The following is a 25,871-nucleotide window of genomic DNA, read 5'->3' as shown; positions in this document are numbered from 1 at the left end:
TGTTATAATGTCCCCTATGAGAAATGTTTCACTAATTGTGCAAAATATCTCCCTCACATGAAGTCAAAACGCCTTTCCCTCACCAGCTGATGCCATGAGATAATGCTCCTCTGCTTCACTGGGCTGTTTCTGATCATGTTGTATCCATTAAAAATATGTCTTGCAAAGAGATGAAATTGTTTGTTTGTTTTTAATACTATGTTTCTCTTTGGCTGCTTCATTCTCCTCTGAGACCACTGCCTGAAACATTTTATACACTTGATTAGCTTGTACTTGTTTTCCATGTAATAAAGAAATGCATTCATGCAAATGTAATCAAAAGGCCAAGTGAAGCATCTTAATGGACTAAGTTGCTCATCTTTCAAATCTTTCAAATGTTTTAACAAACAAACATAGATTTTTTTGGCCACTTTAATTAATATGATTCTATCAAGTGAATGGGCTTTAATTGGAGAAATTATTTACCCATTTTTTTTTATGTCACTGGGGCAGGGAGTTCCACAGTGCTTGTTTGTTTAGGAAAATGGGATTTCCCATTCCCAAATCCATCCAACTAACAGGGAACATTTGAACTCAAAGCATATTAGTATGAAAGTATAAAACACTTTATAGTGAAAATCATTTTTAATAAGAGGAGACAAACAGTAAAAAATAGACAATCTCTATACATAGTAGGAAAGTCAAGATTACATGTAAAGAACAGTATGAAACAAAGATTTCAATGTGACTTTTACACATACAGAGTTAAGTCCAGTTAGTTGCCAATACACAGCACTGAATGCATCAAGGCACGCATTGTGTATTTTGGTCTTTGAGTTTCTATTTACAGTGTATTACTAACAAGGAAATGACATCAGTAATAAAAAGGAATTAAGAGTTGAGGCGATACTGGCCCCTGCATGTAAGTTTAAGACAAAAACAGGCACAACTAATATAATACAGGAGGTCATTTACAAACATAAAGGCTAACACCTGCAAAGGCCGTCACACAGTGCAGTCACACAAGTACATTTTACTTCATTATGGGCCTGTGGGCAAGAGACACAGCATGGCGAAAACAACTGCTGGCTGATTCAAAACAATATTATTTCCTTGGCTTTGTATTGAGCAGTTCCTGTAAGACTTTGCTCGTGTCGATTAAGACTTGCACAGTCGAGTCATAAAATAGTACATTTATGAAGAAAAAATAAACTGATAGTTAATCATTAAGGCATTTAGTGAGGTTAACATTTCTGCATAAATTACTGCCCAGGACTAATTAAGGATTCAAATTTATACTATCTGTTAAAAAAAATGATTGAAGTATGTTTTTTGTTTCGTTCTAAATTATGTTCTGGTAATGATATGACTTGGTTTAGAAATTATTCTGCTACATTTATCACGTCTTTAACAACTATTTTGCGTGGTCAACACAAGACTATGCCTAGTCACCGTAAATTAAAGTTAGCCATGGCTTGTGGAGACTGAGGTCATAAGAAATGAAGCAAAAATATATCCAGAATATTTGAAATTAAAACACACTGTTATTAGGTTGGACAGCAGAAGTATAAAAAGATTGCTATCATTAAATGCCACCACTAAATCCACAGGTTCAGATGCAGAGGGCAGGGTACATGCTGCTCCATCTGCTTACACAGTCGTTTGGCCCTTTTGCAGACTGTTTTTAAGGCAATTATCTTTGGGTGACATCCATTAAGTGCATGAAATTATTGCAGCTACAATTCTATGGTCCTCTGCAATGCCTCCGTGGAATGAACTCTCCTTTATTCTCAGATCACACAGTAATATACTGTACACAGTATTCAATACTAGTGGTAACGAGGGTCAATGAGTAGGTACAGTATGTGCTTTTAAGTCACTGGCAGCAGTAAAGCTTAACTGCTCGCAAATCTTGCCTACTTTTCAGAGAAGCTTTATAAGAAATACAAGTCAAGTATTTCAGTCAGCATGTGTCCTAAGAACCAGATATAAGACATGATCAAAGGGAGAAAACGCAGCCTTACAAATCTTCAAGAAACCATTAAATATGCTATACAAAGAGGAGGTTCCCCTGGAGCTTTGGGTCTGCCGCTGGTTCACATTATGGACTGAACAGTGCAAACAACAAGGACCTCAGCCCTTTCTCTGTTTCTACAAAACCATTGCTGTGTCTTCATTTCTCTTCTCCTAATAGTGGTTATGCTGTTCGGATGGACATCAGTTTAATAGTCTGTCTGCTCTGGCCACTTCTTGTTGATATTTTTCTTCACAAGTCTGTTCTTCATCAAAGCAAAGTGGCACAAAGAACATGGAATCATTGATCACTCAAAATATCCTTCTGGAACCGGGTGTTGGTCCTTTCGTTAAGGCGTAGATACGGTTGATATGATAACAGTCTGTTCCCAAAAAGCTAAAAGGGATTGTGCTACACTCATCCAATGTCATTAGAGAAACACGGAATATTCCAAAATGTCTAATGTATTGCTCTTTGGTGAGGTTTCTTGAGGTTTCCCAGCAGCAAATTTCACCACTGGTTTCAGATAAAGGGCTGTTAGCATTGACATGCTACTTCTACAGGTGCGCCTGGATGCTCACATTTAGCACAGGGCGTGCGCTTAGATTAAGGCATGTGGTGGGACTTTCTCTGGACCCTTAGTATCCATGACAGCACAGAAGGTCTATAGAAGTGGGTTTTCCTACATGGACTCGCTGTCATCTTCCATTGGCTCATCAGAGAGGCTAAAAGAAACAGAAGGTGACATTGTTCATTTCGTCAATACTTTTTGTGATTTTTTTTTTACTAATTCTTGACTGGGTAAAAACCGAGGAGCGTGTGATTTAGGGTCTTGAGATACTTACGCTTTATCGGACAGTACCCCCACAGACAGGGAGGCCAAAGCATTGACAGCGTCGGTCTCCTCACAGTCTCTTCTCTGAGCGGACAGGTATGACAGAGCCACTGACCCACTGGAAGCCTTTAAACTCTGCCAGTATTGACCTGAGCATAAAACAAAGTAGTAACCCAGATATGGTGATGCCAGTGTTAACAGTTCATTCACAGAGAAACTATTTGGACAAGCGTTACTCACTTTGTATCTGTATGACAGTCTGCAGGGAGCGCACAGCGTTAGCACTTGGTTTCTGCATCAGCACTTCATCTGATAGAGGCTCCTGCAAGATCAGACATTTTATTTAACTCAAGAAGTAGAGAAAACGAACGCACCCCCTGACCGTCTGAACAGATGAAAGTTGTGAAGAAGGAGCTCTTTCTAACCTGGATACACCTGTTCTTTTTTCTTACCGAACGATAATGTCACAGAAAAAAAAAACACATTTGGCTATGAGGACAGGACTTTATTCAACCTTCCTAAAGAAGAAGCCACTCGCCAGAAGTTGGAATTTCTTTCCAGGATTCGGCGACTATCAGCCAAAATAGTGTTTGTCTGTGACTGTCTCTTGATGGATGCTTGGTGAACCTTCGCCAGAATGAAAGTGGATTAACTTTTATAACCAACGCGAGTCTCACAATAAAAACAATGGAGCGGCCAGGACAGAGCGGTGAGTCGATCAAAACATGTGTTAACTTGTGTGTTAGCCATTTATGAAGCTGTGTTGAAAATGTCAACTCCTTATAACTGCATTGTGAAGTAACTTCACTTTTTGCTGTGGTATTTATTTTTCTACTTCTGTAAAGGTGTATGAGCGGAGAGAGGGGGCAGAATTAACTGGATCGAAGCGCTTTGTCTTCCGGGTTTGAAAAATACCTTAAAACACTTAATATTATTTAATATTCATCACTGAAATTAGTTAAATTAATTATAGTAAATGCCTAATCATTACTTTGGAATGGCTAAAATAGCATGATACAGATCCTTTAAAGCAGTGCTAAGTAACTCATGCCCCTAGAGGCCATGAGCGCCACTGCAGGTGTCGTAGCATGTTACGTTTTTTTAGTCATTAATTGTCCGTGAGAGTAAATACTACGCTGACATAAAAGACAAAGGGAGAGAAGGATATTGTATATCCAATTACACCATGGAGATATTTTTTTTTTGCTCAAACTTGGCTGTAAATACTGTTTAAGTGGTGCTAGCCTGCAGTTGGCTTTGTCCGTTAGCCTGTTAGCTTCTTCTTCGTGATTCTATTGTCCCGAGACACCAGGGGGAGATGAAAGACCCCCCAGTCATCCAATCAACACTTGTATTAAACCCAGAGGGACTACGGAAAGGATTTATGAAGGCAAACAAGTTACTTTAAGTTAACGCGGCATAGTACATTTACTTTCTCCATATATTTCCAAATTCATTATTATTGTGGACAATCCCACACTCATCATGGACTCGTAATTACTTTGAGACTTCCTTAATGAAAAAGTCATATGTGAATATTCTCTGATAGTACTGCTATTTTATCTGTGAATATCATAATATTCACAGACAAAAAACAAAACAAAACTATAAAATCAAATGACATGTCTGTGGAGTTCATTCAGGCAAGAGTTTCACATTAAAATGTTAAATGTCTCTTATATATTTTCTATACATTTGTGGTCATACCGCCTTTGCTCTGCCCAATCCCGTCAGACCTTGGAAGCTAAGCAGGGAAGGGCCTGGTCGGTACTTGGATGGGAGACCGTTTGGGAACACCAGGAAGCCTAGCGAATGTAGTGAGTGAGTGAGTGAGTGGTGGTGGTCGGAGGGGCCGATGGCGCAGACTGGTTGCCTCGCTTCCGTCAGTCTACCCCAGGGCAGCTGTGGCTACAATAGTAGCTTTCCACCACCAAGTATGGAGTGAATGAATAGTGCAATGTAAAGCGTCTTTGAGTGTCCAGAAAAGCGCTATATAAAACCAATGCATTATTATTACATTGATACGATTCCTTGCCATCAATCATCCCCAAACACCCCTATTGAAATTACACAATCATTATGAGCCCATGGCAACAATCTGCTGTGGCGCAATTACATGCATGACTCCCAAATAAATCAAATAAACAATGAAATATTCTTTGAGAGTTTTCACCTGTAGTCCCAGCAGAGCTCCGACACAGGCTTCTGAAGCGTCGCAGATGGCGGTAAGGTCATGACCTCCTTCCAGGGCCAGCACCAGTCGACCTCCAGCCAGCGTCATGAGCTGTCGGGTCAGGAATCCGAAGCCTGCCGCACAGATACAAGTGTCAGCCACAAAAGAGGAGACTGCTTACCGTAAATGACATCGTAGTAGCTTCCAATATTCTTCCAAAACTAATCTATATTTTTAACTCGGGGATCCTCCCACAGCAAACTACCAACTACTCATTACAGTAATTATGGCCCGTGATGCAGCGACAACTGGGCTTTGAGCTGTAATAATCTATTAATATCTAGAGAGAACCACAAGGAAGACTAGAGAAGAGGGAGCGTGCGGTGAGGAGCTTACATTTGGCGGTGACTTTGTAGCCTCCCAGTGGAGCGGGGTTACCCTCTGCAGCGTCGAACCCTGCCGATACCAGCACTACGTCTGGAGAGAACTCCTGTGCGATGGGCATGACAACCGTTCTGGAAGAAAAGAAAGGGGGAAAAAAATATTTTTACTTCAAAGGGAAACATAGTTTGGTAGTGTGAGTTATATTTCAATAAAGAACGTCACACAATCACATCCCAGGTCAAGGGTCTTGCTAAGATAAAATAAGATAAGAGAGGGATAGAACAAGGAATTGTGGGCAAAAAAGGCTTTGAATCAACTGCAATCTGGTTATAAGGTCACCACTATTTACGTATTTGTTTTCACTGATCTCAATGAAGTTTAATAAAGGTTACACTGAAAGTAATTACAAACTAACACACCATTTTATCCAGTCACAGCTGAGCTACCCCATGCTGTTGAGAAACAGAAAAACTTCTCACACAGGCCCATTAATGCCTGAACCACCACAATAAGTAAAATCCAGATGTGGTGTGAGATGGACAAGAAACATTTCTGAGGTTTCCATTTTGCTCTTTACAGATGAACACTGGTTCAGTTCAGAAAAATATAGAGTATTATTGTGAAATACACAGGTAACGTATACAGCTTTTCAACCAATCTACCTCAGATAAGGTAAGGTTGCAAGAGAATGCCTCGAAACACAAGCCAAACTGATTAGGTGAATCACCAAAATGACTTCCACAATGGCAGATGATTCACTGGGAGTTTTACTGTGGTAACCCCTGAAAGACAGGGAGAAGCCGAGTTGAGCGTGCATTACTCATTTGTAGACGCATGTTTATGAACTATGCAGTTGCCTTGTGTACAGTCATGCTCTTCTGGTTATTTAAAAAAAAAGTCTTGCCCAAGGACACAACAACGGAATGAGCTGGGATTGAACCTCGAGCGTTGTGGTCATAAACCAACAGAATGACTGCTTGAGCCTCTTTTGTTGCACAATTTGATCATTCTGAGTGCTACGGTAGAGAAAAAAAACATAGCAAGACGTGGTTCAAATTGCTTCATGATGAAAAGTTGAGATTTTTGTTTTAATAAATCGCCTTACATCAAACCATTAGCTTGACATGAAGTAGAAGCAAAGCTCTGTCTCCAATGCGCTCAGTGCCGACAAAGCACCATTGATGAAACTGCGGAGCGTGAGTAACACAAAGTCATATTGTTTGGTCAGCTTTTTGTTGTTTGTCGGACTGTAAACAGAACCGATATTTCCTTAATGCTATTGTTGTGAAGGCAAGAGAAAGAACATTGCTGTCCCGGGGCAGGGTGTGTGTGGTGGTGGTGGTGGTGGGAGGGTGGGTTCTGCGGCGGCCCAGTTCAAAGCCTGAGTGCACCAGTCTGTTTCCCATTAGAGGCTTGTCACTCTCCTCACGTCATTGACAACACAGAGAGAAGAGGAAAAACAGCCCATCTGGGATCCATTTACCTTCATTATTCGGCCTGGGGACTTTGGATACCCCCCCCGCCCCCCACCCACCTCCCTGTGCACACATACATAACACAAGCGCACACATCGGGATGTGTAATGCTGTCATGGCTGCGTGCAGATGCACAATGTGAGCTCATTGATAGAACACGAGATATAAACACATAAACACCTTTCTGTGAGTGGATACATCGCAAAAGGGAAATGCCAAACACTGATTTTGTAAACATACACACAAAAACAAGGACGTACGCGGATCCAAATCTTCATAGCTTCCAGAAGTTTCTAGGCATTCCAAACTAACTTAAAAGAGGCCATTCCAGCTGTAAACTAGGAATGTCCAATGCGACTTTTTGTCGAATGAGAAAGTCAAATTGGCTAATGAACCATAAAAAGATTCCAGACAATGCCCTGTTGTTCTTTTTCAGAATTGGCAGTAAGTCTTATTTTCAGTCTTCATTTCTGGAAAAAACAAACAAACAACAAACCAATGTCATATAGCGGCTATACGGAAGGCTTTGCATTTATTTTGGTGCTGTATTGAAGGGCAACCGTGCACTCATCTGTATGGGAATCAAAAGGTCACTGGTTCTAGCCCAGTCTGAGTACAGTATAGGTTATTATGCCACGTAAGACACTTAAACCCCATTGCCACTTGGCTGCTTTACATGTGGTATAATTGACAATAAAGATAACTCAACTGACTGCTATGTTATGTTGACCCCAAATATTGCCATACAATTCTACTATGGCGATATTGCACAAATGCAAGATCACCAGTACATTTCATTTTATATTGGTAACTTCATTCTGTAGTTGGTAGCTTTCTTAAAACCTTTAAACACGGAAGCCAAGTCACAGCATCAAGGTCCTGTGTTGGGGGATGATTAAGAGTGTGTTTGTGAGTGCGGGTGACGGGACAACACCGGATAGAAATGAGCCCATTGCTACAATCCGTCGAGGCGTGTTCACATGCATTAGTCCCATGTGTGTTCATTAACATGCACTGTTCCAACTGGATAAACAAATATATCAATAAAATAAGGACACAATGACAGAATGCATTGATTATCCAACACTGACACCGCCCGTTTAATCACAAAAAGGTCTGCTCAAAGCTACAAATCAACTGACTGTTGCACTCAGGCTGATGACGCTCCTTTGTTGTTTGAGTTATCATAGGCAACTCATGGTATTGTTCATTTATAGGACAATTCCTTTTTCACTGATCGCGTTCAAATTCAATCCAGCATGGGAACTCTGAGATAGCCCTTCATCAAGTTGGATGTTCTCTAGTGTAGGTATGTCATGTTTTCATACAATCTGCCACAATGCAGTGAAGAGGCAAGGAATGCACACAATAACGTCTCGTACCCGTAGACGCTCACATTCAACCGCGAAAAAGAAAAAAAAAAAAAAAACAGTGCTCACCTCCTGCATAGAGCCATTAAAGTCGCCCCGCTCCCCCCGGACTGAGAGACTACAGGCAAACTAATGGAAAAGATGGCGGGCGGCGGGCGACGCTGAGGGGAGCCTTATTAAAGATCAATCAGAGGAGCAGCGGAAAAGGGAGAACTCATTGGGGGCTGGGGGTGATGGAAAAGAACGAGGGGGTGTGAGTCATGAATAACGAACCAAAAAAAATACAAAAACTCACAAAGTTTGAAACCATAAAAATGGAGCTATTAAAGTCTTTAATGATTTGGTTGCAGGTGAAGGGTGTGTGTGGTATGAGGAGATTTAATGAGAAGAAGAAAAAAAACACACTTAGGGTGACTGGCCAAATACACAGTATCACCATTTAGAATGTTGAGAATAACCCAGAAAGACATACATTAAAAAAAAATCATAAACAATCTAATAGAAATACATTTGCAGACGGGTTTGTCTAGCTAACAAGTTGGATCATTAAAGTCATGTCAGGTCAATAAAGTTTTATTTCATAATTTGAACTCATCCAACTCGTTATATAATTGTTAAGATGTTTCGAGAGAAAAGTTATGAATTTAACTCAGATTTAACCTCTTCTGCGAGTTCAGGATCAATTTCAGGTCCAGATAATTATCAGTTTACCGATATCACATTATTTCATTAATGTTAGAGTGGGGTGGGTTGGGTCAGGGGCAGGGTTGGGTCTCGCAGGATTTTAGAGCTAATAAGAGAGGCCGGGCTAAACTGAGAGGTCATGGCCATAAAGTGTGACGTCACTGACTGTTTTTGAATGCTAGATGGCAGCTGCTTGAAGAGTCAGTTTTCACAAAAAAAATAGTAATCATCTATTCTAAGTAGCGATCTTAATCATTGACTAAATGCCATGTGAATAAATAAATAAATAAATAAATAAAAAATGTCTGACTGGGTCATATAGACATTGATGTCCCACATGCTTTGGTGAATGAAGTGGTGGACGGCCTGTTATTGTGGACCTTCTGTTTTGTTTGCAAACCCGGACAAGGAAGACCTTATTAGAACTTATTATTAATATTATTGTTCTCATGTTTGGTCCCCCTTTATCTGTAGGAGGTGCTGACAGGTCAAGTTCAGTCATTCAAGTTCAATAATGAGAGACACTAAGGTTTACTACATCATTTTCTATGTGAAGGACCTGCTTCATGTTTCTATTTTCTCATTTTTATTAAGATATCATCCTGTTATTGATAAACATTATTATCCACCAATTCACAAGTGACCCAACCCTCCCTGACCTACTGTCGAGCCAATTCCCTCCCCACCTAAAATTATTGCAATAATTAAAATTAGTATTATTCTTTTTGTATAGAATTTTTTTGTGATTCAGACGTATCTACTCATTGTTCTGGAGAGTGTGCATACTCATTATTTTGGCAAAATGTTGAAAGCTTTGTCAGTAAAGCTAAGAAAAATCGGGACACTGGAGAAAAAACGTTGCAACAACTTTTTCGTGTTTGCATCTATAGTCTCATCAGTTACTGCTGGTTTATTGCTGGTGTATTTTGTCATTCCGGCCAAAGTAAGACTCATAAAGTAAACTATACTTCTATTTCCTCTTTCCATCTATAATTTCACTCTAATTAGTATTCCTTCCTCTATTGGCACATTCTCTTGTACTGTTTACATGTGGTAAACTTAGTCCATCTGGCGTTGTAAACAAACGCTTTCTTAGAAGTTTCGGTCCAAATCTGCAAGTGTGGCGATTTGGAATAATACAAAACAATACAATATGAGAGGACAAAACCTTTCCAATTATTCATGGTCGTTTGAATAACACATTCAATTGTCTTTTAATTATCAATCTGAAATGCAATCAACAAACAATTCATCTTCTACCGGTAAAAGGCACTGTCGGGCCAATACCCTTCCTGCTCTGATTGGGAAAATAAACAAGGAGGGTCTAATCATAATCGCAATTATGAGCCATAGATCAGAAACATATGTGCGGTATTCCGAGATTGAACTGAATCATCTAATACAAACTCCACTGTTCCGTTTTTTAAAATGAGTAATTAGGAAATGATTACCGAACATGGCCAATTTGTGTTTCACTAAAGGCTTACCCTTCCCTCCATGTAGTGTGTGGGGGCGGGGGTCACTGTCAGCCAGACTGCTCAGCTTTTAGAACGAAGGCTCCATCAAAACACACAACATTTTTCACAAGAAGTAATGTCCTTGCATTTGTGAGTTCGTTATGCTGCAGTTGTGAATATAATAAAGCATGTTAAGTATTCGAGAGGCAGCTAACTATTTCCTGTGTATTACTATACTTGCTTTGTGTAATTTTTGTTTTGTTTAAAAAGCTGTATAAAGCCTTTTCATTTGAAATTTCCTGAAAGAAAAACAATGACAAAATGATCTGTAAAAGTTCAGTGACAGATTTAAATGCAAAGGAGTCCCCCCCCCCAGTAAATTCAAATCAAGCTTTACTTATACAACTTAAAATAAATAAATAAATAACTAAAGTGCTTACATTTTATTAATCACCAAGGTTGATGTATATAATAGATAGTGCTCATTCTTTCTTCAAAAATGATTTGTTATCAAAGAATAAACCACTGTCTTCCTCAAACACACCTCTAATGAATTACCTCCCGTCCGCAGTGGCCTGTGTTTGTAAATACAACAACTGTATTCACATGTTTGTCATTATTGAGCCTGCCTTTGCCACCGTGCCCCCTTTTCCATAACGATGTGGTGGCCACGGTTTCCTTGAGCTTTCAGCACACCAGACAACCAAGCAGCCCACACTCTACTGAAGCTTTACTGCTGCCAACCACCCACCAATGACAATTATCTAAGCCACCAGCAGGAAGTAGCAGTCTGCGCTCTGTCAAATGCACAACCTGCACACAATTTACTGTAAGGCATCACGAGTTATTGGAACGGGGGCCAGCGCCAGACACATGCTCCCCAAATGACAGGGATTATTAATTACGCAAAAGACACGTCAATGGCGAACTCAAGTGTTTGTTGTGGCTCAAAGAGGAAACTGGAGGAATTGACAGATTACAATCCAAGAAAAATCATAATAGGGATCAATAGAAAGACACTAAAGAAACATCAAAGCCCACACTGAGCTCCATTTGGCGCATGCTGCAGATGAGTGCAGTTTTATACATCATGTTCGAGTTTTATTAGTCTAATCGTATCATGTGTTTGAGACACATTTGTAGCCAATAACATAGAAATCGCTTTTAAGATTTTGATTATTGGGGTTGGAATCACTTTTACCTGAATGCTGCGAGATACTCTGCATCTCCCATGGGTGGGTCCAGTCCTCCGGTCCAGGCCACGTTGACATTGAAGCCTTCCCCAGCTCCAGATCCAACCTGAGGATACACACACAGTCATGTGAGCATAATGCTATTATTAAAAAAAATCTAAGTAACTAATCTTGCCTCTGTAGAAATATGCCTGCAGTATTTTGAGGATCACTTTGGAATATTTAACCTCAAATGTCACTGCATGTAAACTGCAAAGCAATATTTGAGTATCTACATAACAGTGAGACTCACTTCTGCAGGTGAACCACTGCCAGGGAAGAAGTTCCCATCGTCATATCGGTGAAGCGAGATGTACAGGACATTGGGGTCACTGTAGAACACTTCCTGGGTACCATTACCATGGTGGACATCCTAGAAAATAAAACAGGCTTAACAAGAGAGAAACGTCAACACACGTATGATTCAGTATGTTTATAGTCCCATACCCAGTCAACGATGAGAATCTTGCTGACGCTAAGTTTGTGCTGAAGCTGCTTGGCTGCAATTGCCACGGAATTGAAGTAACAGAAACCCCTGAGAGAGAAACAGGGAAAAAAGTTAGTACAAGTTAGTAGAAATAGTCTACAGTATAGAATAAACATACTTTTAAAGCTCTATTACACAAAAGAAGTTGGCAGTGTTTCTTCCCATTTACACTAAAGTTTATGTTTGTGAAGACGTGAAAAATATACTGTTTACTGTAGTAATTAAAGCATCATTGCAGCCTCTCACTTTCCAATAGACCATATTCTGCTTCTGATTTCTAAAGTCCGTTTCAAATTCAGTTAATTCCTCATATTTAACACAATAATGAACTGTCTGCAGAGCTCAATCCTTTCAAAGGCTCATTTGGAATAAACCGCACTATAGTTTCTAATGTACTACAGGAAACCTACAGTGTCATAAAGCAAAGCATTTGTTTCATGTGTTTTAGGAAACATTACATTTACTTCCATTCGTTTCCGACACACATCCTCTAACCACTACATGCCAGCCTCTCATCATAATGCCAACCTTAAAACCAAATTTACAAGCTGCATGTTGTCCCATTAAAGCCCTGTGGAAACTGATTTAGCCGCCTCAGGCCTAATAAATGCAGCCACATAGGCACATACTTACATGGGATTGGAGGGGTCTGCATGGTGCCCTGGTGGCCTGACCACAGCAAAGCCATTCTGTGCGGAAGAAGAAGAAAATGTAATTAATGACTGTTCCACAAGACAGGAGATTGTTTACTTTGAGAAATCTGCAATTAATCCCCTAAAAAGTGAACACGAAATTCTGTAAAATGTAGCAAATTAAAGCTTTGAAAATTGTCAAGGCACTAGGTTGATTTTATGCCATGAAATTTATGAAGGAATCACAAGTGTTTGTGGAAGCCTAAACTACAGGTTTGATCCAAAAGAACACCGAAGGGAAAATAAATATTTTGTTGTTGGCAGAAAGCTGTGGTAATCAAATTATTTTCTTTTAATAGAGTAAACATTTGGCACCATAGACATACATTGTAAATGCGTCATATGTGAAAAGAATATTGTGTGTCCAGATATAGCATATTTTCCTTCAGCACAATGGGAAATGGTTCACGTCTCAACTCTGTCTCGCTATGAACTCCGGCTGTGAAAGCTTCGAAATAACTCAAGTGAACAATCGAGACAGGATAGAAACAAGTTTAAGCAACAGCTGAGAGAGTTCACTCAACGACCTACGACTTTCACGGTTTGATTACAGAGTAATTCAGGTAGTGTAGCTTTCAGTAATTGCAGCCATTTGCCAATTGTGAACTTTCAAATTGCAATTTCAGTGCAATTAAGCTTGAAGTTCTACTTTGATATATATACTGACAATACATACAAACTGGTAAATGTGCCAGAGTAATAAAGAACTATATTTAGTTTGATTTTAGCACCTTGAGTTCCCGTTTAGCCACTCTGAAAGCCAGCTCCACGACGCTGCCCGCTGCCATCCGAGACGCAGTGGATGTGTGGGCCTCATTCCAGATTGTGTCGTTGTCAACCTACAACACAAAAACAATTCCTATGAAACCTCATCTTTGTTAAGTTTGTTGAAACTGTGCGCTGATCATTGCTATTTTTTTTTTTTTTCAAGGGATGTGGAATGAGTTTTTATGTCAAATCAGAGAAACTTTTCTTTTTGTAGCAATAAATCTTAGTACACTATGAATGCTGGGTTGCAGGTGACATCACAGCATTCTGAAGGCCTATACTATTATGTAAAAGAAAAAATATTTTGTCTTTGAGGAAATTTTTGGTCTTGTACAGAGAGATCATGGACCCAGTGACTGATTATTATGATATTAATGATCATTTTTCTAATCCATACATTTTCTTTTTAGCTACGATTACACTTGTGGAAGTGTAATGCTGTTAATAGGAAAAACTGGCTCCTGCCCTCCACCGGGTCCTATTCAAAGAACAATGCCTCATCTACAATGCTGTATTATATTTTGTTTCTTCTTATGCTTTTATACAGGATGTACTTACATTTTGGGTCCAATACCACAAAGTGACAGCAAAGGTCAATTTCCAACATGAACTTTTCTCATCAGCTCAGCATTTCTTCAGTCGTATTCATTTATAGTAAAAGGCTCCTTGGACACAGATAAGTGTCTTGGCTCTGTTGTATGTATTGTGTTTTAGCTGTTTATATTTTAACCCCCCTGAGGCCATAAAAGAATATTTAGCTCTTCAATTTGAAATGGACGTCCCGACTTCCAGCTGCGGCTTGAGATCCGCATCATTCTTTCCTTTCTCTTCTTCTCTGTTTGTTCATAAAGCGGCATTACTGTCCATCTGGCTGACTGACAATGAAATCCAAGGCATTTCTTTTATCCTTGCTCGTGCACATGTGGTTCCCATTAGTTTGACTTGTCATGGTCAGACACGGACTGTCAGGCAAAAGTTAGCAAAGCGTATGGCAAACTCTCCTTTCCTCTTTAATATCCTGCCTTCTTTCAGTCTCTCTCTTAATTTTTGTCCTTGATCGCTGTTCTTTTGAAACTATATTGTCTTTCATCATTGTATCATTGGCAATTGTAGTGAAGAGCTTTCATACAGAGTTTTGGGACATAGTAGGTTTTTCTTACCCCTACGCCGCCGCATGGTAACATCACGAACATTCGTTGGGAGAGGATTCCTGCAGAATATGAACATAAAATTAGAACAGTTAACAATAACAAGTAACTGTCTTAAGTTGAGGAGCATTTCATCTGCCATTGTCCCTGTCATGTCGAATCAAATTACATTGCTGTTGGCAGGAGATACTTTTGCAATTGCAGATGATGCAAATTCAAAATTGTCTCAAACATCTCATGAAAAATGTACAAATGCAGTTTAATGCATTCTCAGTGTTGTCTCCAGAATAAAACGACAATGTAAAAAATTAAAACAATATTGAAATGTGTAAATATATTGAGAAACAGGTTAATAGCGTTACTTCGCTTAGGCTTACTTAGAAACATGAAATACAATGAATACAAAATGGAGCCACATTCCTGACTCTCCCCTATGTTAACGCACCAGCAAGTTTGCGGTTGTCCAGTTTGAGTCTGTTGAGAGGGTTGGTGCCGTAAAGCAGCACATGCTTTTCTGAGTGGACGGACTGTAACTCCTCCAGCGTGGCCTTACGTCCACGAATTGTCTGTTGAGACAAACAAACAAACAAAATTATAATAAGCATTCCATTGCAGTGTGTAAATGTTCCTGCATTTGTGAATGTATGAATATGTTTATTATTTCATATATACCTCACACTGCCCCCTGAGCCCCCTCTCCTGCAGACGGGACCAGATGCTCTGAATTCTCCCAGCATGCTCTGGGTGACAACTGTTGTCGCCACAGGTGCACTGGTGCTTCAGCATCTGCGAGTCATACACCAGACCTAGACACAGAGTCAATTCATAAATCTGATGCTTTGGTAAGGCCAATGCAGTCAATTGATTTACACATTTATGGAATTCCAATCAGTTCAGCAATTAATCCATGCTGCTATATATTATTATATGGCTTCTTTATCAACTTGGCAATATCTTCTATGACCCATGGGTAAAATGACCAGTGAACACAGATGGGCTCACCTGTCGTGAAGCGTGGCTTGCTGTTGACCTCCTGTCCTGGCAGACTCAGGGTTTTCTCAGGCAGGGTCAGTGATGTGGAGGCTGGAGAGGACTGTGTACGGGACAAAGGACGATGGACCACCCCCCCTCCTGCTCTTATCATGGGCACAGCCAGAGTCTCCATCTGACGATGTAGTTGCTGCAATTGCTTCTGCTGCTCCCACAGCAACGACTACAGAATATTTAAAGAGATTTTAGAAAAAACGGTTACAAGTACTAAGAAAGCTGTCATTCTGTTGAGCAGGATGCAGTACTGTTAAGTGTGGAGACAATTACAATGGAGGGGATTAATTGTAAAAGTATAATACTTTACTATTTGTGTGGCAATATTACAAATCATTGATCTGTAGAAAATGAATGGCGTTGACTAACACAGAACTGTTATTAACTAACAAATAAAATACAATTCATAAAACAGTACTACTGGTCACACTAAAAGATGCAGAAGGTCTGTGGTCAAATACTGCCATCTTCAGGAAAGGCAAACACATAACACTAAAATAGTAAATTTGTCTCATATACAGTAAAGCTTTGAACCTGGTTGAGAATGAGGGCATGCTGCAGGTTGATCTGGTCTTCGTGGTTCTTAGAACCAGGCTCTGTTTCCCTCAGTGACTCCGCCCTTGCTCTGCTCTGATATGTAGAGTCTGTTGGTGAAGACCCGCCCCCATCCTCTGAGTCCATCTCCTCTGAGGGGATCTGGTGCAGGCGAGGCTTCTCACTGGACTTGGACATCAGCTGCATGTTAACATTAATATTCCGTTTAGTGGAAAGAACCTGTCACATACTGCAGTCTATGCTACATATACAGTATACTGTATAAGTAATGCATTATTTAGTAAACAGATGAGTTGATGTCTCCACATCAACTCATCTGTTTACTACTTGCTGTTTACCTTGCCCAGGTGGGTCTGCTGCTTGAGCCTCTCCAGCAGCTGTGCGCTGTGCTGCTGTTGAAGCAGATGTGAGTGAAAAGCTCGAGGACTCTGAGGCAGTGGTTCAGAGCGTGTTCTGCTCAGGGGTTTGTGAGGAGCAGCGCCCCCTGGAGTCAGATGGTCTAACTGAGAGGAGAACTGCAGCGGGACAGTGTCTAGCCCTGGAACTGGTGAAAACAGTTGGTTTTGAGATATGAACGCTCTGCTAAGACATTACATTTTATGTAGCACTACATTGCAATTTCAGTGATTATGAAGAAGCAATGCCATTCAAAGCAACACCACAAGGTGGAGCTCTAACACTTAAAATGTATCAGTCATGCAAACCAAACATATCTTTTAAAAAACGTCTTACCGCTGAGCAGAGGGGCGTGCACCATCCCAGACGGCTCCAGGATGATGACAGGCAGAGGGTGAGCGTTGAGCTGCCCGCTCTGGTCTTCTCTGCTCAGGGGGACGAACACTGGGGAACCCCCTGAAGTCATCAGAGGAACCCGGCCCACCTTGAGAGAGGAGAGATCCCCATCAGCCTGCTCACATACAAACAGCATTAATTATGCTGAATCTGCAGTTATAATTTGGATAGAACAGTATGTTACCCGTGCATTAGCTGGCAGCCCCAGTGTGATGGTGGGCTGAGAGGAGTGGCTGTGAACTGTGAAGTTGGCCAAAGTGCCATCTCGGAGCAGAAGCTTTTGAGCCTGAAAACAGCATTTGAAAATACTGAGTCAAAAACATGTATCCAGTACCTATTTAATAACACATGAAAACACACACAAAAAATGTCATGGTTATTGTTTTTTTAATACTGCATTTGCTTAGTATATATTTTATGTGGTCACTGCGTGCGTAGGCACAGCAGGTGTTGACTCTGGTCTGACATGCTGTTATATTCATCTGATAGACTGTGTGCAGCTGTTGATTTAAACATGTCATTATGTCTGGCCCTGCTCCGCTCATGTCCATGGAACAGGCCATAAACCTGTGATGTACCTCTGGAAAATGTTTGTAAAAGGAAAACCAACAGTAAAAAGTCCTTATTGTATGTTCTTGATGTTTGTTCGAATAAAAGTGTAAATGGGTGTTTAGTTTTTGAACTGTTGAAACAGATACACACCTCATGTGAGAGGCCAGCAGAGGGCAGCAGTCCATTCTCATTGGGCAGACTGTCATTGGGAGAACTGCAGCCAGACACGGGAGTGCTACTGCTGCTGGGAGAAGAGTCTAAAGAGAAATTGAAAATAACATGTTAGCATTTTATATTAGGCACACCAGTATGTGATAAGTAATGAGTAGTGTACCCAGTGTGTCAGGCACTCTGTGTTTGACGGCTGGCGGGGCGCTCTCTTTGCGGGTCAGGGGGCTCTTGCGGGTGTTGAGGTGTTTCTTCAGCTTGTGTTTCACCTTCAGATTGGGCTCAGAAGCTAGAATTAGAATGTCATTTAGTCATTCGGCTGTATTTGAACTGTAAGTTTTGAATAGGTTTACAGCAGTAAATTGATGACATCAGAGAGTAAAAGCAAAAGTGTGTGAGTTTGCACCTGCTCTGCGCAGCGGTGTCCCCTCTGAACCCTCAGGTACTGACTGAGATGGAGACAGGGCCAAAGGTGAGGAGGAGACACTGGGGTCTGGGGCAAGCTTTCTGTGACGCACAAGAACAAAACCTTTTAAGTAAATAGGAACATTTATATGACCCGCACGTGTGAAAACAGACTGACCTGTAAGGAACAGCAGGCGTGGAAAGAGTGCTGGCATTAGACCTCTCTAGAGCGGCCTGTTTCTGCTTCTTCAGAATCACCTCCTGAAGTTTCTGCTTAACCAGGGAGCTCGCAACTGCACCTACAATGAACCCCCAGAACAAGTTACAAGTGTAAGTATATAAGACCATTCCATTACGATTTTTTGAGTCATGTTTACTAGTCTTTTGTTTTGTTTATGAATGGTAAATCCAAATATTTGCTGTAAACAAATTAAACCACACGTTACAGTACATACAGTCCATTTCATATTTAAGTAAAAATGCAATGAAATGATTAGACAATCTATGAGTGTTTCCTATTCGATATGACAACTATCAATATCAATCTACATGAATACCTCTAAAAAATGAATGGGATTACCTAGGCTGTGTGACTCCTCTGTGTATAATACAGTGTGTGTGAAACCTGCACACAGCGGTGACAGGAGGTGACAGGAGTGACTGAGTCAATATTGACCCACTGGCTTTAATGTGCCCATGGCCGGAGCTATATTTAACTCCACTATGCTACACTGACTCAGGTATATTTAGCTCACACATAAAAGACTTTGAGATAAGGCTCTGGTCATTTTTGTACATTGCGTTCAGCAGAAAATTACAAAGACTTCAGGCATGGGGCTTTCCACCTTGGCCTTGATACACATCACCAAACGGCAAAAGTGTAATTCCCTGAAGTCAAACTTATATACGTATAGTAATCTGTCCAATATTGCCACATCATTAATCACTCTCAAATCAAAATATCAAATGATTGCAGGTATTATCTAAGCGGAAGGAACTTCGCAAGCAACCAACAAATTGTGTCCAGTTTAAAAGTTCAAAAATGCAAACACTGTCGTAGTCTCTACAAACATGTTCAGACTCACTTTGTTGACTCTTGTCCTTGTGCTTGAGCTGCTGTAGCTCCTGCTGCTTTTCGTGCTGCTCCTGCTCTCGTCTCCTCTGCTCCATGTTAAACTGGCCATCAAGAAAGAAGAGTATTCAAAATCCTTTACTGTATTACACTATTCAGCTGTGTAATGATTTAGACATGGTATTGTTTGTAAGGACAGAACTTCATTACACTGTTATTACCATAGTATTATACCCAGATGGTGTTTATGTCACCATGATGGCAAAAAGTATGATAAATGATCATACCAATATCCATGTATGATTTGACTTCCACACAGGAAATTAAAATGTAAAACTAGTATTTGAATAAACAGTTGTATTCAGGAGCATGTGTAATGGTAGACAGAGTTCTACAAGTGTAAGCTATCCAACCTGATGAGCTCCATTTTTGCTAAAGATTATGTAGCAATGCACACAATACAAAAAACACAACAGATTCTAGTTTGTCCAGTAAAGAGTTGTAGTAAAAAACACCATAGGGGCTCTTTTACCAACCATGTGCAAAATTAGCAGCATTTTCATATCAGACTTGAAGCCCAAATGGTAAATTACCTGCGACAAGCCCACAAATCGCCATATGCTATTTTCCTGCCTGTACTCGCTATTTAGCTGCAATCTTGTTAAATTACATCTAATATGTTATCATTACTGTTCTCTAGATAAATATTAAAATCAAGTGTTTTTTTTTTATTTCATCCACACAACTTGTTTTGTAGTAATGTAGTATAACCCCAGAGTTGTGCAGTGCAAGGGCTTCATGAACAGCCTTCCATACCCGGATGTGCTGGTGCAGTTGTTGCTGGGAGAAGGAGGTGCGGGGCGGGGCGGAGAATGGGCTCAGGAGCAGAGGCGGGTGCAGAGGGGTGAGGAGCGCTGTGTCCGAGCCCGGGCGCATCCCCCGCTCCCCCACCACCCGGAGGTCCATGGGAAACGAGGCGGCGCACGACACCGGTACCGCCACCGTGGAATCTGGGAAGAGGAAGGAGAGCCCGGTCACAAACTTTCATCGCCTCTGTTTACACACAACAGTACACTTCAAAAAAGGAAAGCCAGGTAAATCGCTGTTTGGAGAGAGGCGGAATAATAGACACTTTCACAACACATGGGAGAGGAAAAACCGCAGGCCAGGGGTGCAGAAATAGACGCAGTTTCCAAGCCTGTGGGAAAAGCAAGCGTCTGCATTTGTACGTGTAGGCGAAGACACTCAGCTAAAAATAAAAAAATACTTTTGTGGTCAAATCGTCCAAAACAATCTGAGATATGCTCTGTGGTTTGAAATTCCAACACCCCGTGCAAGGAAACTTGTGTCATTGCTTCATTTTGCGTACAAAAAGGTCAACGGTTCAACAGACCTCCACCACAGAATGCTCCACATAAACATGACATTGTTGAATCAAACCGATGAGCTGCTGCTTACTGTTTGTTGTGCTTCTTAACTGACCTCCTGTGAGTATATCTGTCACAAAAAGGACTTAAAACCGTATTTCATTCACCTGCTGCTGTGTACTTCTGCTGCTTTTACAATAACAAGACACTAACACTACTTATTCCTAATCGCCACTTAGTACACACACACACACACACATACAAAACGAAGATTTCCATGCTTTTTGCATTCAGTTGGATCCACTATTTGCATTGCATGGCTGACTCAATGGGAAAGATTGCCTCATCCGGCGCTAAAAACAGGATCCAGGAAAGGAACAGCTTGGGAAAAGGCTGGCGGTGGTTTCTGTCTAAGTGACATAAACACACACACACACACACACACACACACACACACACACACACACACACACATACATACTGAGCCAATGGCATCATGCATATCTGAGCGAGACCGACAATCAACTGCAGGTGGATGTGTTTATAGTAGACACGCACAAACCAATAAAAGACACATTTATAGTAAGCAACTTCTATTTTCAATTTCCCCCCAAAACGTGCAACCACAACGGCATAGCTCTCTCTGTTACTTTCACTCAAACTAAACCATTTTGTCACTTTTGTAAAATGTCAAACTAGGTACCATGAGATCCTGGATCCTGAATACAAACAATACTGACTGTAAAACGGAAACATATTTTGATATATTTGTTTACGTGGTCGAGAGAGTGTATGTTAATGAACACACATGAGATATGCCGCGCGGTATTGTAGCCATGGTCTAATTTCCACTCGTGATCCCACTCCCACTCTCATTCATACTGGGCTATACGCTTTTTTTTGTGGTTGAACACCCAGAGGAAACCTGGTCCGGGATTGAACCCAGGACCTTCTTGCTGAGTGACAAGAGCACTAACCGCTACACCACCATACAGTCAATACGCAGAAGCCGGACTCCCTCGAACCTTCTTGCGTGTGGCTGCAAACCCAAACTTCACACCGCTCGTTGCACACACAGACACATCAACACACAGGTTTCACATGGTTTGTTGTGAGAAATGTGGCGCAGCGTGACGTCCAAAACACTGGCCCCGCTCCAACAGATACCGAGAAACGGGTGAAAGACGGTGCCACATACAGCAGTCATGCAAAGTGGCTTTGCTTCCACCAGAGAAGACACGCACAGAGATTGACTGTCCTCTACAATGGGCCGGCTTTGCATGTTCTCATTAACATGTTTGGGTTCAGACCACAACAGTGCGTGTTTCGTAGCTGGAGCCGCTCAACGGGCTGCGTGAATAGCGACTTCCATGCGCGCTTACTAAAACACGCATCTTCTGTAATGATGGCAAGAAATAACAAGGCTTCTTCTTTTTTTTTTTTTTTTACTGGAGTCGGAGAGGGGAATGTGCTTATGGAAAGAGACAAAGAGCGCTACAGTTTGCAAACATCCACGCCAGCGCAGTGTCTCGCTCTCTCGCGGCCGGCCTCCCTGGAGTTATAAATAGAAAAACACACAGCGCTGTGGAGTTAACCTACACAGAGTCTTTTGTTTCTACGGGGAACACACACACACATTTGTATGGAACGGACCACGGTCACTTCCACTTTAAGATTGATAGCGGCAGCATGCACCTGGACGCATTTGGTTATGGAGGCTTCAGCTAGTCTCAGTCAGGCCGCACTGTAAATGGAAGACAACGTGCACTAACTGTAATGAAGTTTGTTATAGACTACAATAAATCCGAAATAACCATGCACATATTCTCCACCCAAATCTAAAAGCTTCTTGACTGGAGAGTGAATGCCTCAAGACCCACAAAACTCATCTAAGCTTCTTCCTAGTTCTTGTTCGCAAGTTTTAGTCGTCTTTGTCTTGTTTTTGTGGGTTTTTTGCGTTTTCGTTGCCTTTGGCCGCATGTAAAAACAAAACATGTAACAAAAAGCAACAAAAACATGACAACAAAAGCGGGGAAAGAGCTCAGATCAGCTTTGTAGGTCAAGAAGCCTGGGGAAAATTAGCTCAGGTGAAGCAAATACGCTATTAAAACTTGCTTCCCATGAACAGTGTTTTTAAATCATAACAACACCTGTTTTTTGATATGACATGAGAGAAAAAAAAAGCATTGAATATTACAATACAATATTATTTCGACATTTTACTAATCAATTTCAACACAGCGCAATCTAAACAAAAGTTGTGAGCAGTTTGTCTCGTCAAACAAAGAGTTAAGACTAAATCGGGACAAAAAAAAGGCTAAAACTGAACTGCATGTTTCGTTCTGAGCTATGCTAGCAAGAAAATATGTAAACCTCCTACGAGTCTTCTCTTGCCATATGGATATTGTTTCTCATAAATTTGTGTTTTTGCAATACATGAGGTATTTGTTAAATTATAAGAATTGGCAAACTAATAAGGAGGAGTGTTAATCACACTTTGTAACACTGCAATAATGTGCAGCCCAATTCTGGATCATAATGATTTGGACAATGCCGGACAATGGACACTAAGGATGGGCTGTAATGAATACACTCATGAGAAAGACTCCAAAAGATTCTGGAAGGAAAAAAATGATCTTAAGCATGTTTACCAAACCTGGACTTTTAACGAATCTAACATAACACATTTTAGTGAGAGCCTGTGTGAGTCGAGGAAATATCGCAAAGATTACATCATCATTTCTTCCATGTGAAATCGATGCAAGCTGATGGCAAAAGTGGTGGGCTCTTCCAGGTTCACAAAATCAATGCATGTCTTTCCAAGGAAGCTGAACACTTCCTGAATGCAGCGTTGTTTAATCACTGATATGTTGAGGACTATAAAAAGATTGTACTGGAACACATATAAGTAGCTTTGTGTGAACGGTGGTGCCTCGTCCTCTCAGTCTCTATTGACGAAATACTTGTTCCACTGAAAATGATAATAGCAGACGTATCGAGTCGCCAACAGAACTTGTCTGAAAACAATGTAGTGGTTTAGTCTTAAGACCTCTGTGACCACAGCTAATCCGCACTCCTTTTTTTCCATTTTGGATATTTACAGGCTTAAATGTTTTTAGATCTCCTCAAGAATGCTATTATGTTTCAGGGCAGGGAGAACGAGAAACGTAAATCCTTGACCCAGGGGTGGGATTTTGATTTTGATTCAAACGGCTAAGAAGTAAAGGTTACTACAGCACAGCGGCATTTGTGCATATTAGCAATAAGTCTATCTTCAGACGCTGCCAGGGTGGAAACTGAAATTACATGTCATTACACGACATTAATTCTGAAAAGAAACATCAGACCTGGTAATAGTTTCTGTCTGCTTTGTCTCATGCTAGTTAAGCTTATTATAGAACCCAGTGTCTTCTAGGAACAATGCATACTTATACTTAAGTTATTATGTAAGCATTGACTTACCTAACAACCAGAGCAATCGACACAAGCCGAAACTATCCATCAGCTCCTCCTAACAACACAACTCCAAACTGGACCGTAAAGCTCAGCCAAAAGACACACGTGATTCTAGGTGTGATCAAGTAATCTATATTTGTGGGCAATCCCCATGTGTAAAGGGACTTTTTAATATTTAGAATTAAAGTTTTAGATGTTACTTTCACAGATTTTAAATCTACTGTATCTGAAAGGGCTCAAACTCATACGTTTGCAGAGTCGTTCCACTTTCCAGATTGGTTTTACTGTGCAAATGCTAGTTCAATGCAGTATCAATCTGGCTTTTGTCAAATTAACAAACCAGGTCTGAGCCGTGGAACCTCAGTTTCAAGTCCTTCACACATGTAGCTGAACATTGTATTTTATTGGTTCATTTGGTCGGGACAGTGCATGTTAATGGACATACATGGGACTCATGCATGTAAACGCGCCACACCCAATTCCATCCGTTGTCCTACGCTCACACTCTCAAACACACTGTCACTCATCCTGGTCTATTGTACATGTTTTTAGTGGTAGGGGACACAGGGAGAACATGCAAACTCCCCACAGAAAGGCCCCGTCCAGGTGGGAATCGAACCCGGGACCTTCTAGCTTGATATCATGTTGCTGAAGCCAGAAACACTGACTACAGACACAAATATGACATTCATTATGGTTCATAAACATGGACAAGATAGAGCTAGACTTCAGTGCAAATGAAAGCTTTCCAAGCCCACGCCTTTAACACAAAACGTTTGATTCCTCTACAGACTGAATTGCACAGCCGTCCTGAGTATTAACTGCACTGCACAGCTGTCATAGACCTATATCCAGTACAGGCAGTAAAATGATAGAAAACCTTGGGTTACACCTTCTTTATTTGAGTGATCACTCAGTGCCTCCCACTGAAATTATTCTCATCCTGTGTTAGTCAGGACTGGTTTTACAGGCAAGACTGGGGCATGTAAAGAGCTTCTTTGTCAGGCTGCGTGCCCTGGTTATAGTGCATAACAATAGAACAAAAACATAATTCAGTCATCAGAGACTATGGTATGTTTAACACTGTGGAGCTAAGCTAATACTGCCGTCGATATGATAAGCATCAGACACACAGTTCAGAGTGGACCAGGCACTGAAAGTGGAAACAGGGCATATGTCACCTAATTGCAGATTCAACAGAGGCAAGTTTATTTGTAGAGCACAATTCAAGGTAATTCAAAGTGCTTCACTGTAACATGAAATTACAAGAGGGCAAGGCAATTATTTAATTACAGCAAAAGTAAAGAGAGCAGATAAAATACTTCCAGTTGTGTTATGCACAGGTAAAGTGAACTACAGCCTCATTACTATGATGTCTATTTTACTTTGAGAAAACACTCTCGACTGACAGAGGGAATTTGTCAACAATAAACAATACCCACTAAAGCTGACGACAGATGTGTGCTGGGTGAGTTGTTGCTTAAGTTTTTTTTCTTTCTTTTTTTTGAGGCAATTCAATGTCAACGTGGCACAATCAAAAAGATTTATAGTTTGTATAGCCCTTGCCTAGATCCTATTATAAAATGAACAAAACCCAAAGCCAGTTGCAGTGAAAAAAATACAATACAATACATTGCACTGTACTTTATACGTTGCTGTCTAACTACAACATTCCTTTTAATGATAATGGTTTCCTCTTGTCAAAGTTAAAGCTTTAACTTGCAATTAATCCAAGAGTAAATAGTGCATTAATTGAGCCAAC

At 40.8% G+C, this 25,871-nt stretch overlaps 1 protein-coding gene across 2 annotated transcripts in view; it reads right to left on the bottom strand.

Moving 5' to 3' along the window:
• Nucleotides 1-661: 661 nt before the first annotated feature.
• Nucleotides 662-25,871, bottom strand: part of hdac7a (histone deacetylase 7a) — a 53,408-nt gene continuing 28,198 nt past the window's right edge. For both annotated transcript variants that reach the window (XM_079557559.1, XM_079557560.1), the window contains exons 3-26: nt 20,103-20,296; nt 19,300-19,390; nt 18,393-18,513; nt 18,216-18,316; nt 17,976-18,098; nt 17,792-17,898; nt 17,274-17,375; nt 17,030-17,204; nt 16,636-16,841; nt 16,277-16,477; nt 15,701-15,911; nt 15,371-15,504; nt 15,144-15,264; nt 14,711-14,760; nt 13,514-13,621; nt 12,724-12,779; nt 12,051-12,138; nt 11,857-11,976; nt 11,573-11,670; nt 5,398-5,516; nt 5,002-5,135; nt 3,069-3,150; nt 2,839-2,977; nt 662-2,718 (exon numbers count right to left, since the gene is read on the bottom strand). In XM_079557559.1, coding sequence (XP_079413685.1) covers nt 2,676-2,718; nt 2,839-2,977; nt 3,069-3,150; nt 5,002-5,135; nt 5,398-5,516; nt 11,573-11,670; nt 11,857-11,976; nt 12,051-12,138; nt 12,724-12,779; nt 13,514-13,621; nt 14,711-14,760; nt 15,144-15,264; nt 15,371-15,504; nt 15,701-15,911; nt 16,277-16,477; nt 16,636-16,841; nt 17,030-17,204; nt 17,274-17,375; nt 17,792-17,898; nt 17,976-18,098; nt 18,216-18,316; nt 18,393-18,513; nt 19,300-19,390; nt 20,103-20,252 — 2,880 coding nt within the window. In that variant the 5' untranslated portion in view covers nt 20,253-20,296 and the 3' untranslated portion in view covers nt 662-2,675. The remainder of the gene's footprint in view (nt 2,719-2,838; nt 2,978-3,068; nt 3,151-5,001; nt 5,136-5,397; nt 5,517-11,572; nt 11,671-11,856; nt 11,977-12,050; nt 12,139-12,723; nt 12,780-13,513; nt 13,622-14,710; nt 14,761-15,143; nt 15,265-15,370; nt 15,505-15,700; nt 15,912-16,276; nt 16,478-16,635; nt 16,842-17,029; nt 17,205-17,273; nt 17,376-17,791; nt 17,899-17,975; nt 18,099-18,215; nt 18,317-18,392; nt 18,514-19,299; nt 19,391-20,102; nt 20,297-25,871) is intronic.

This window comes from Gobius niger (genome assembly GCF_951799975.1).
Source record: "Gobius niger genome assembly, chromosome: 6".
NCBI lineage: Eukaryota > Metazoa > Chordata > Actinopteri > Gobiiformes > Gobiidae > Gobius > Gobius niger.
This window is presented reverse-complemented; position numbering and strand designations above follow the sequence as displayed.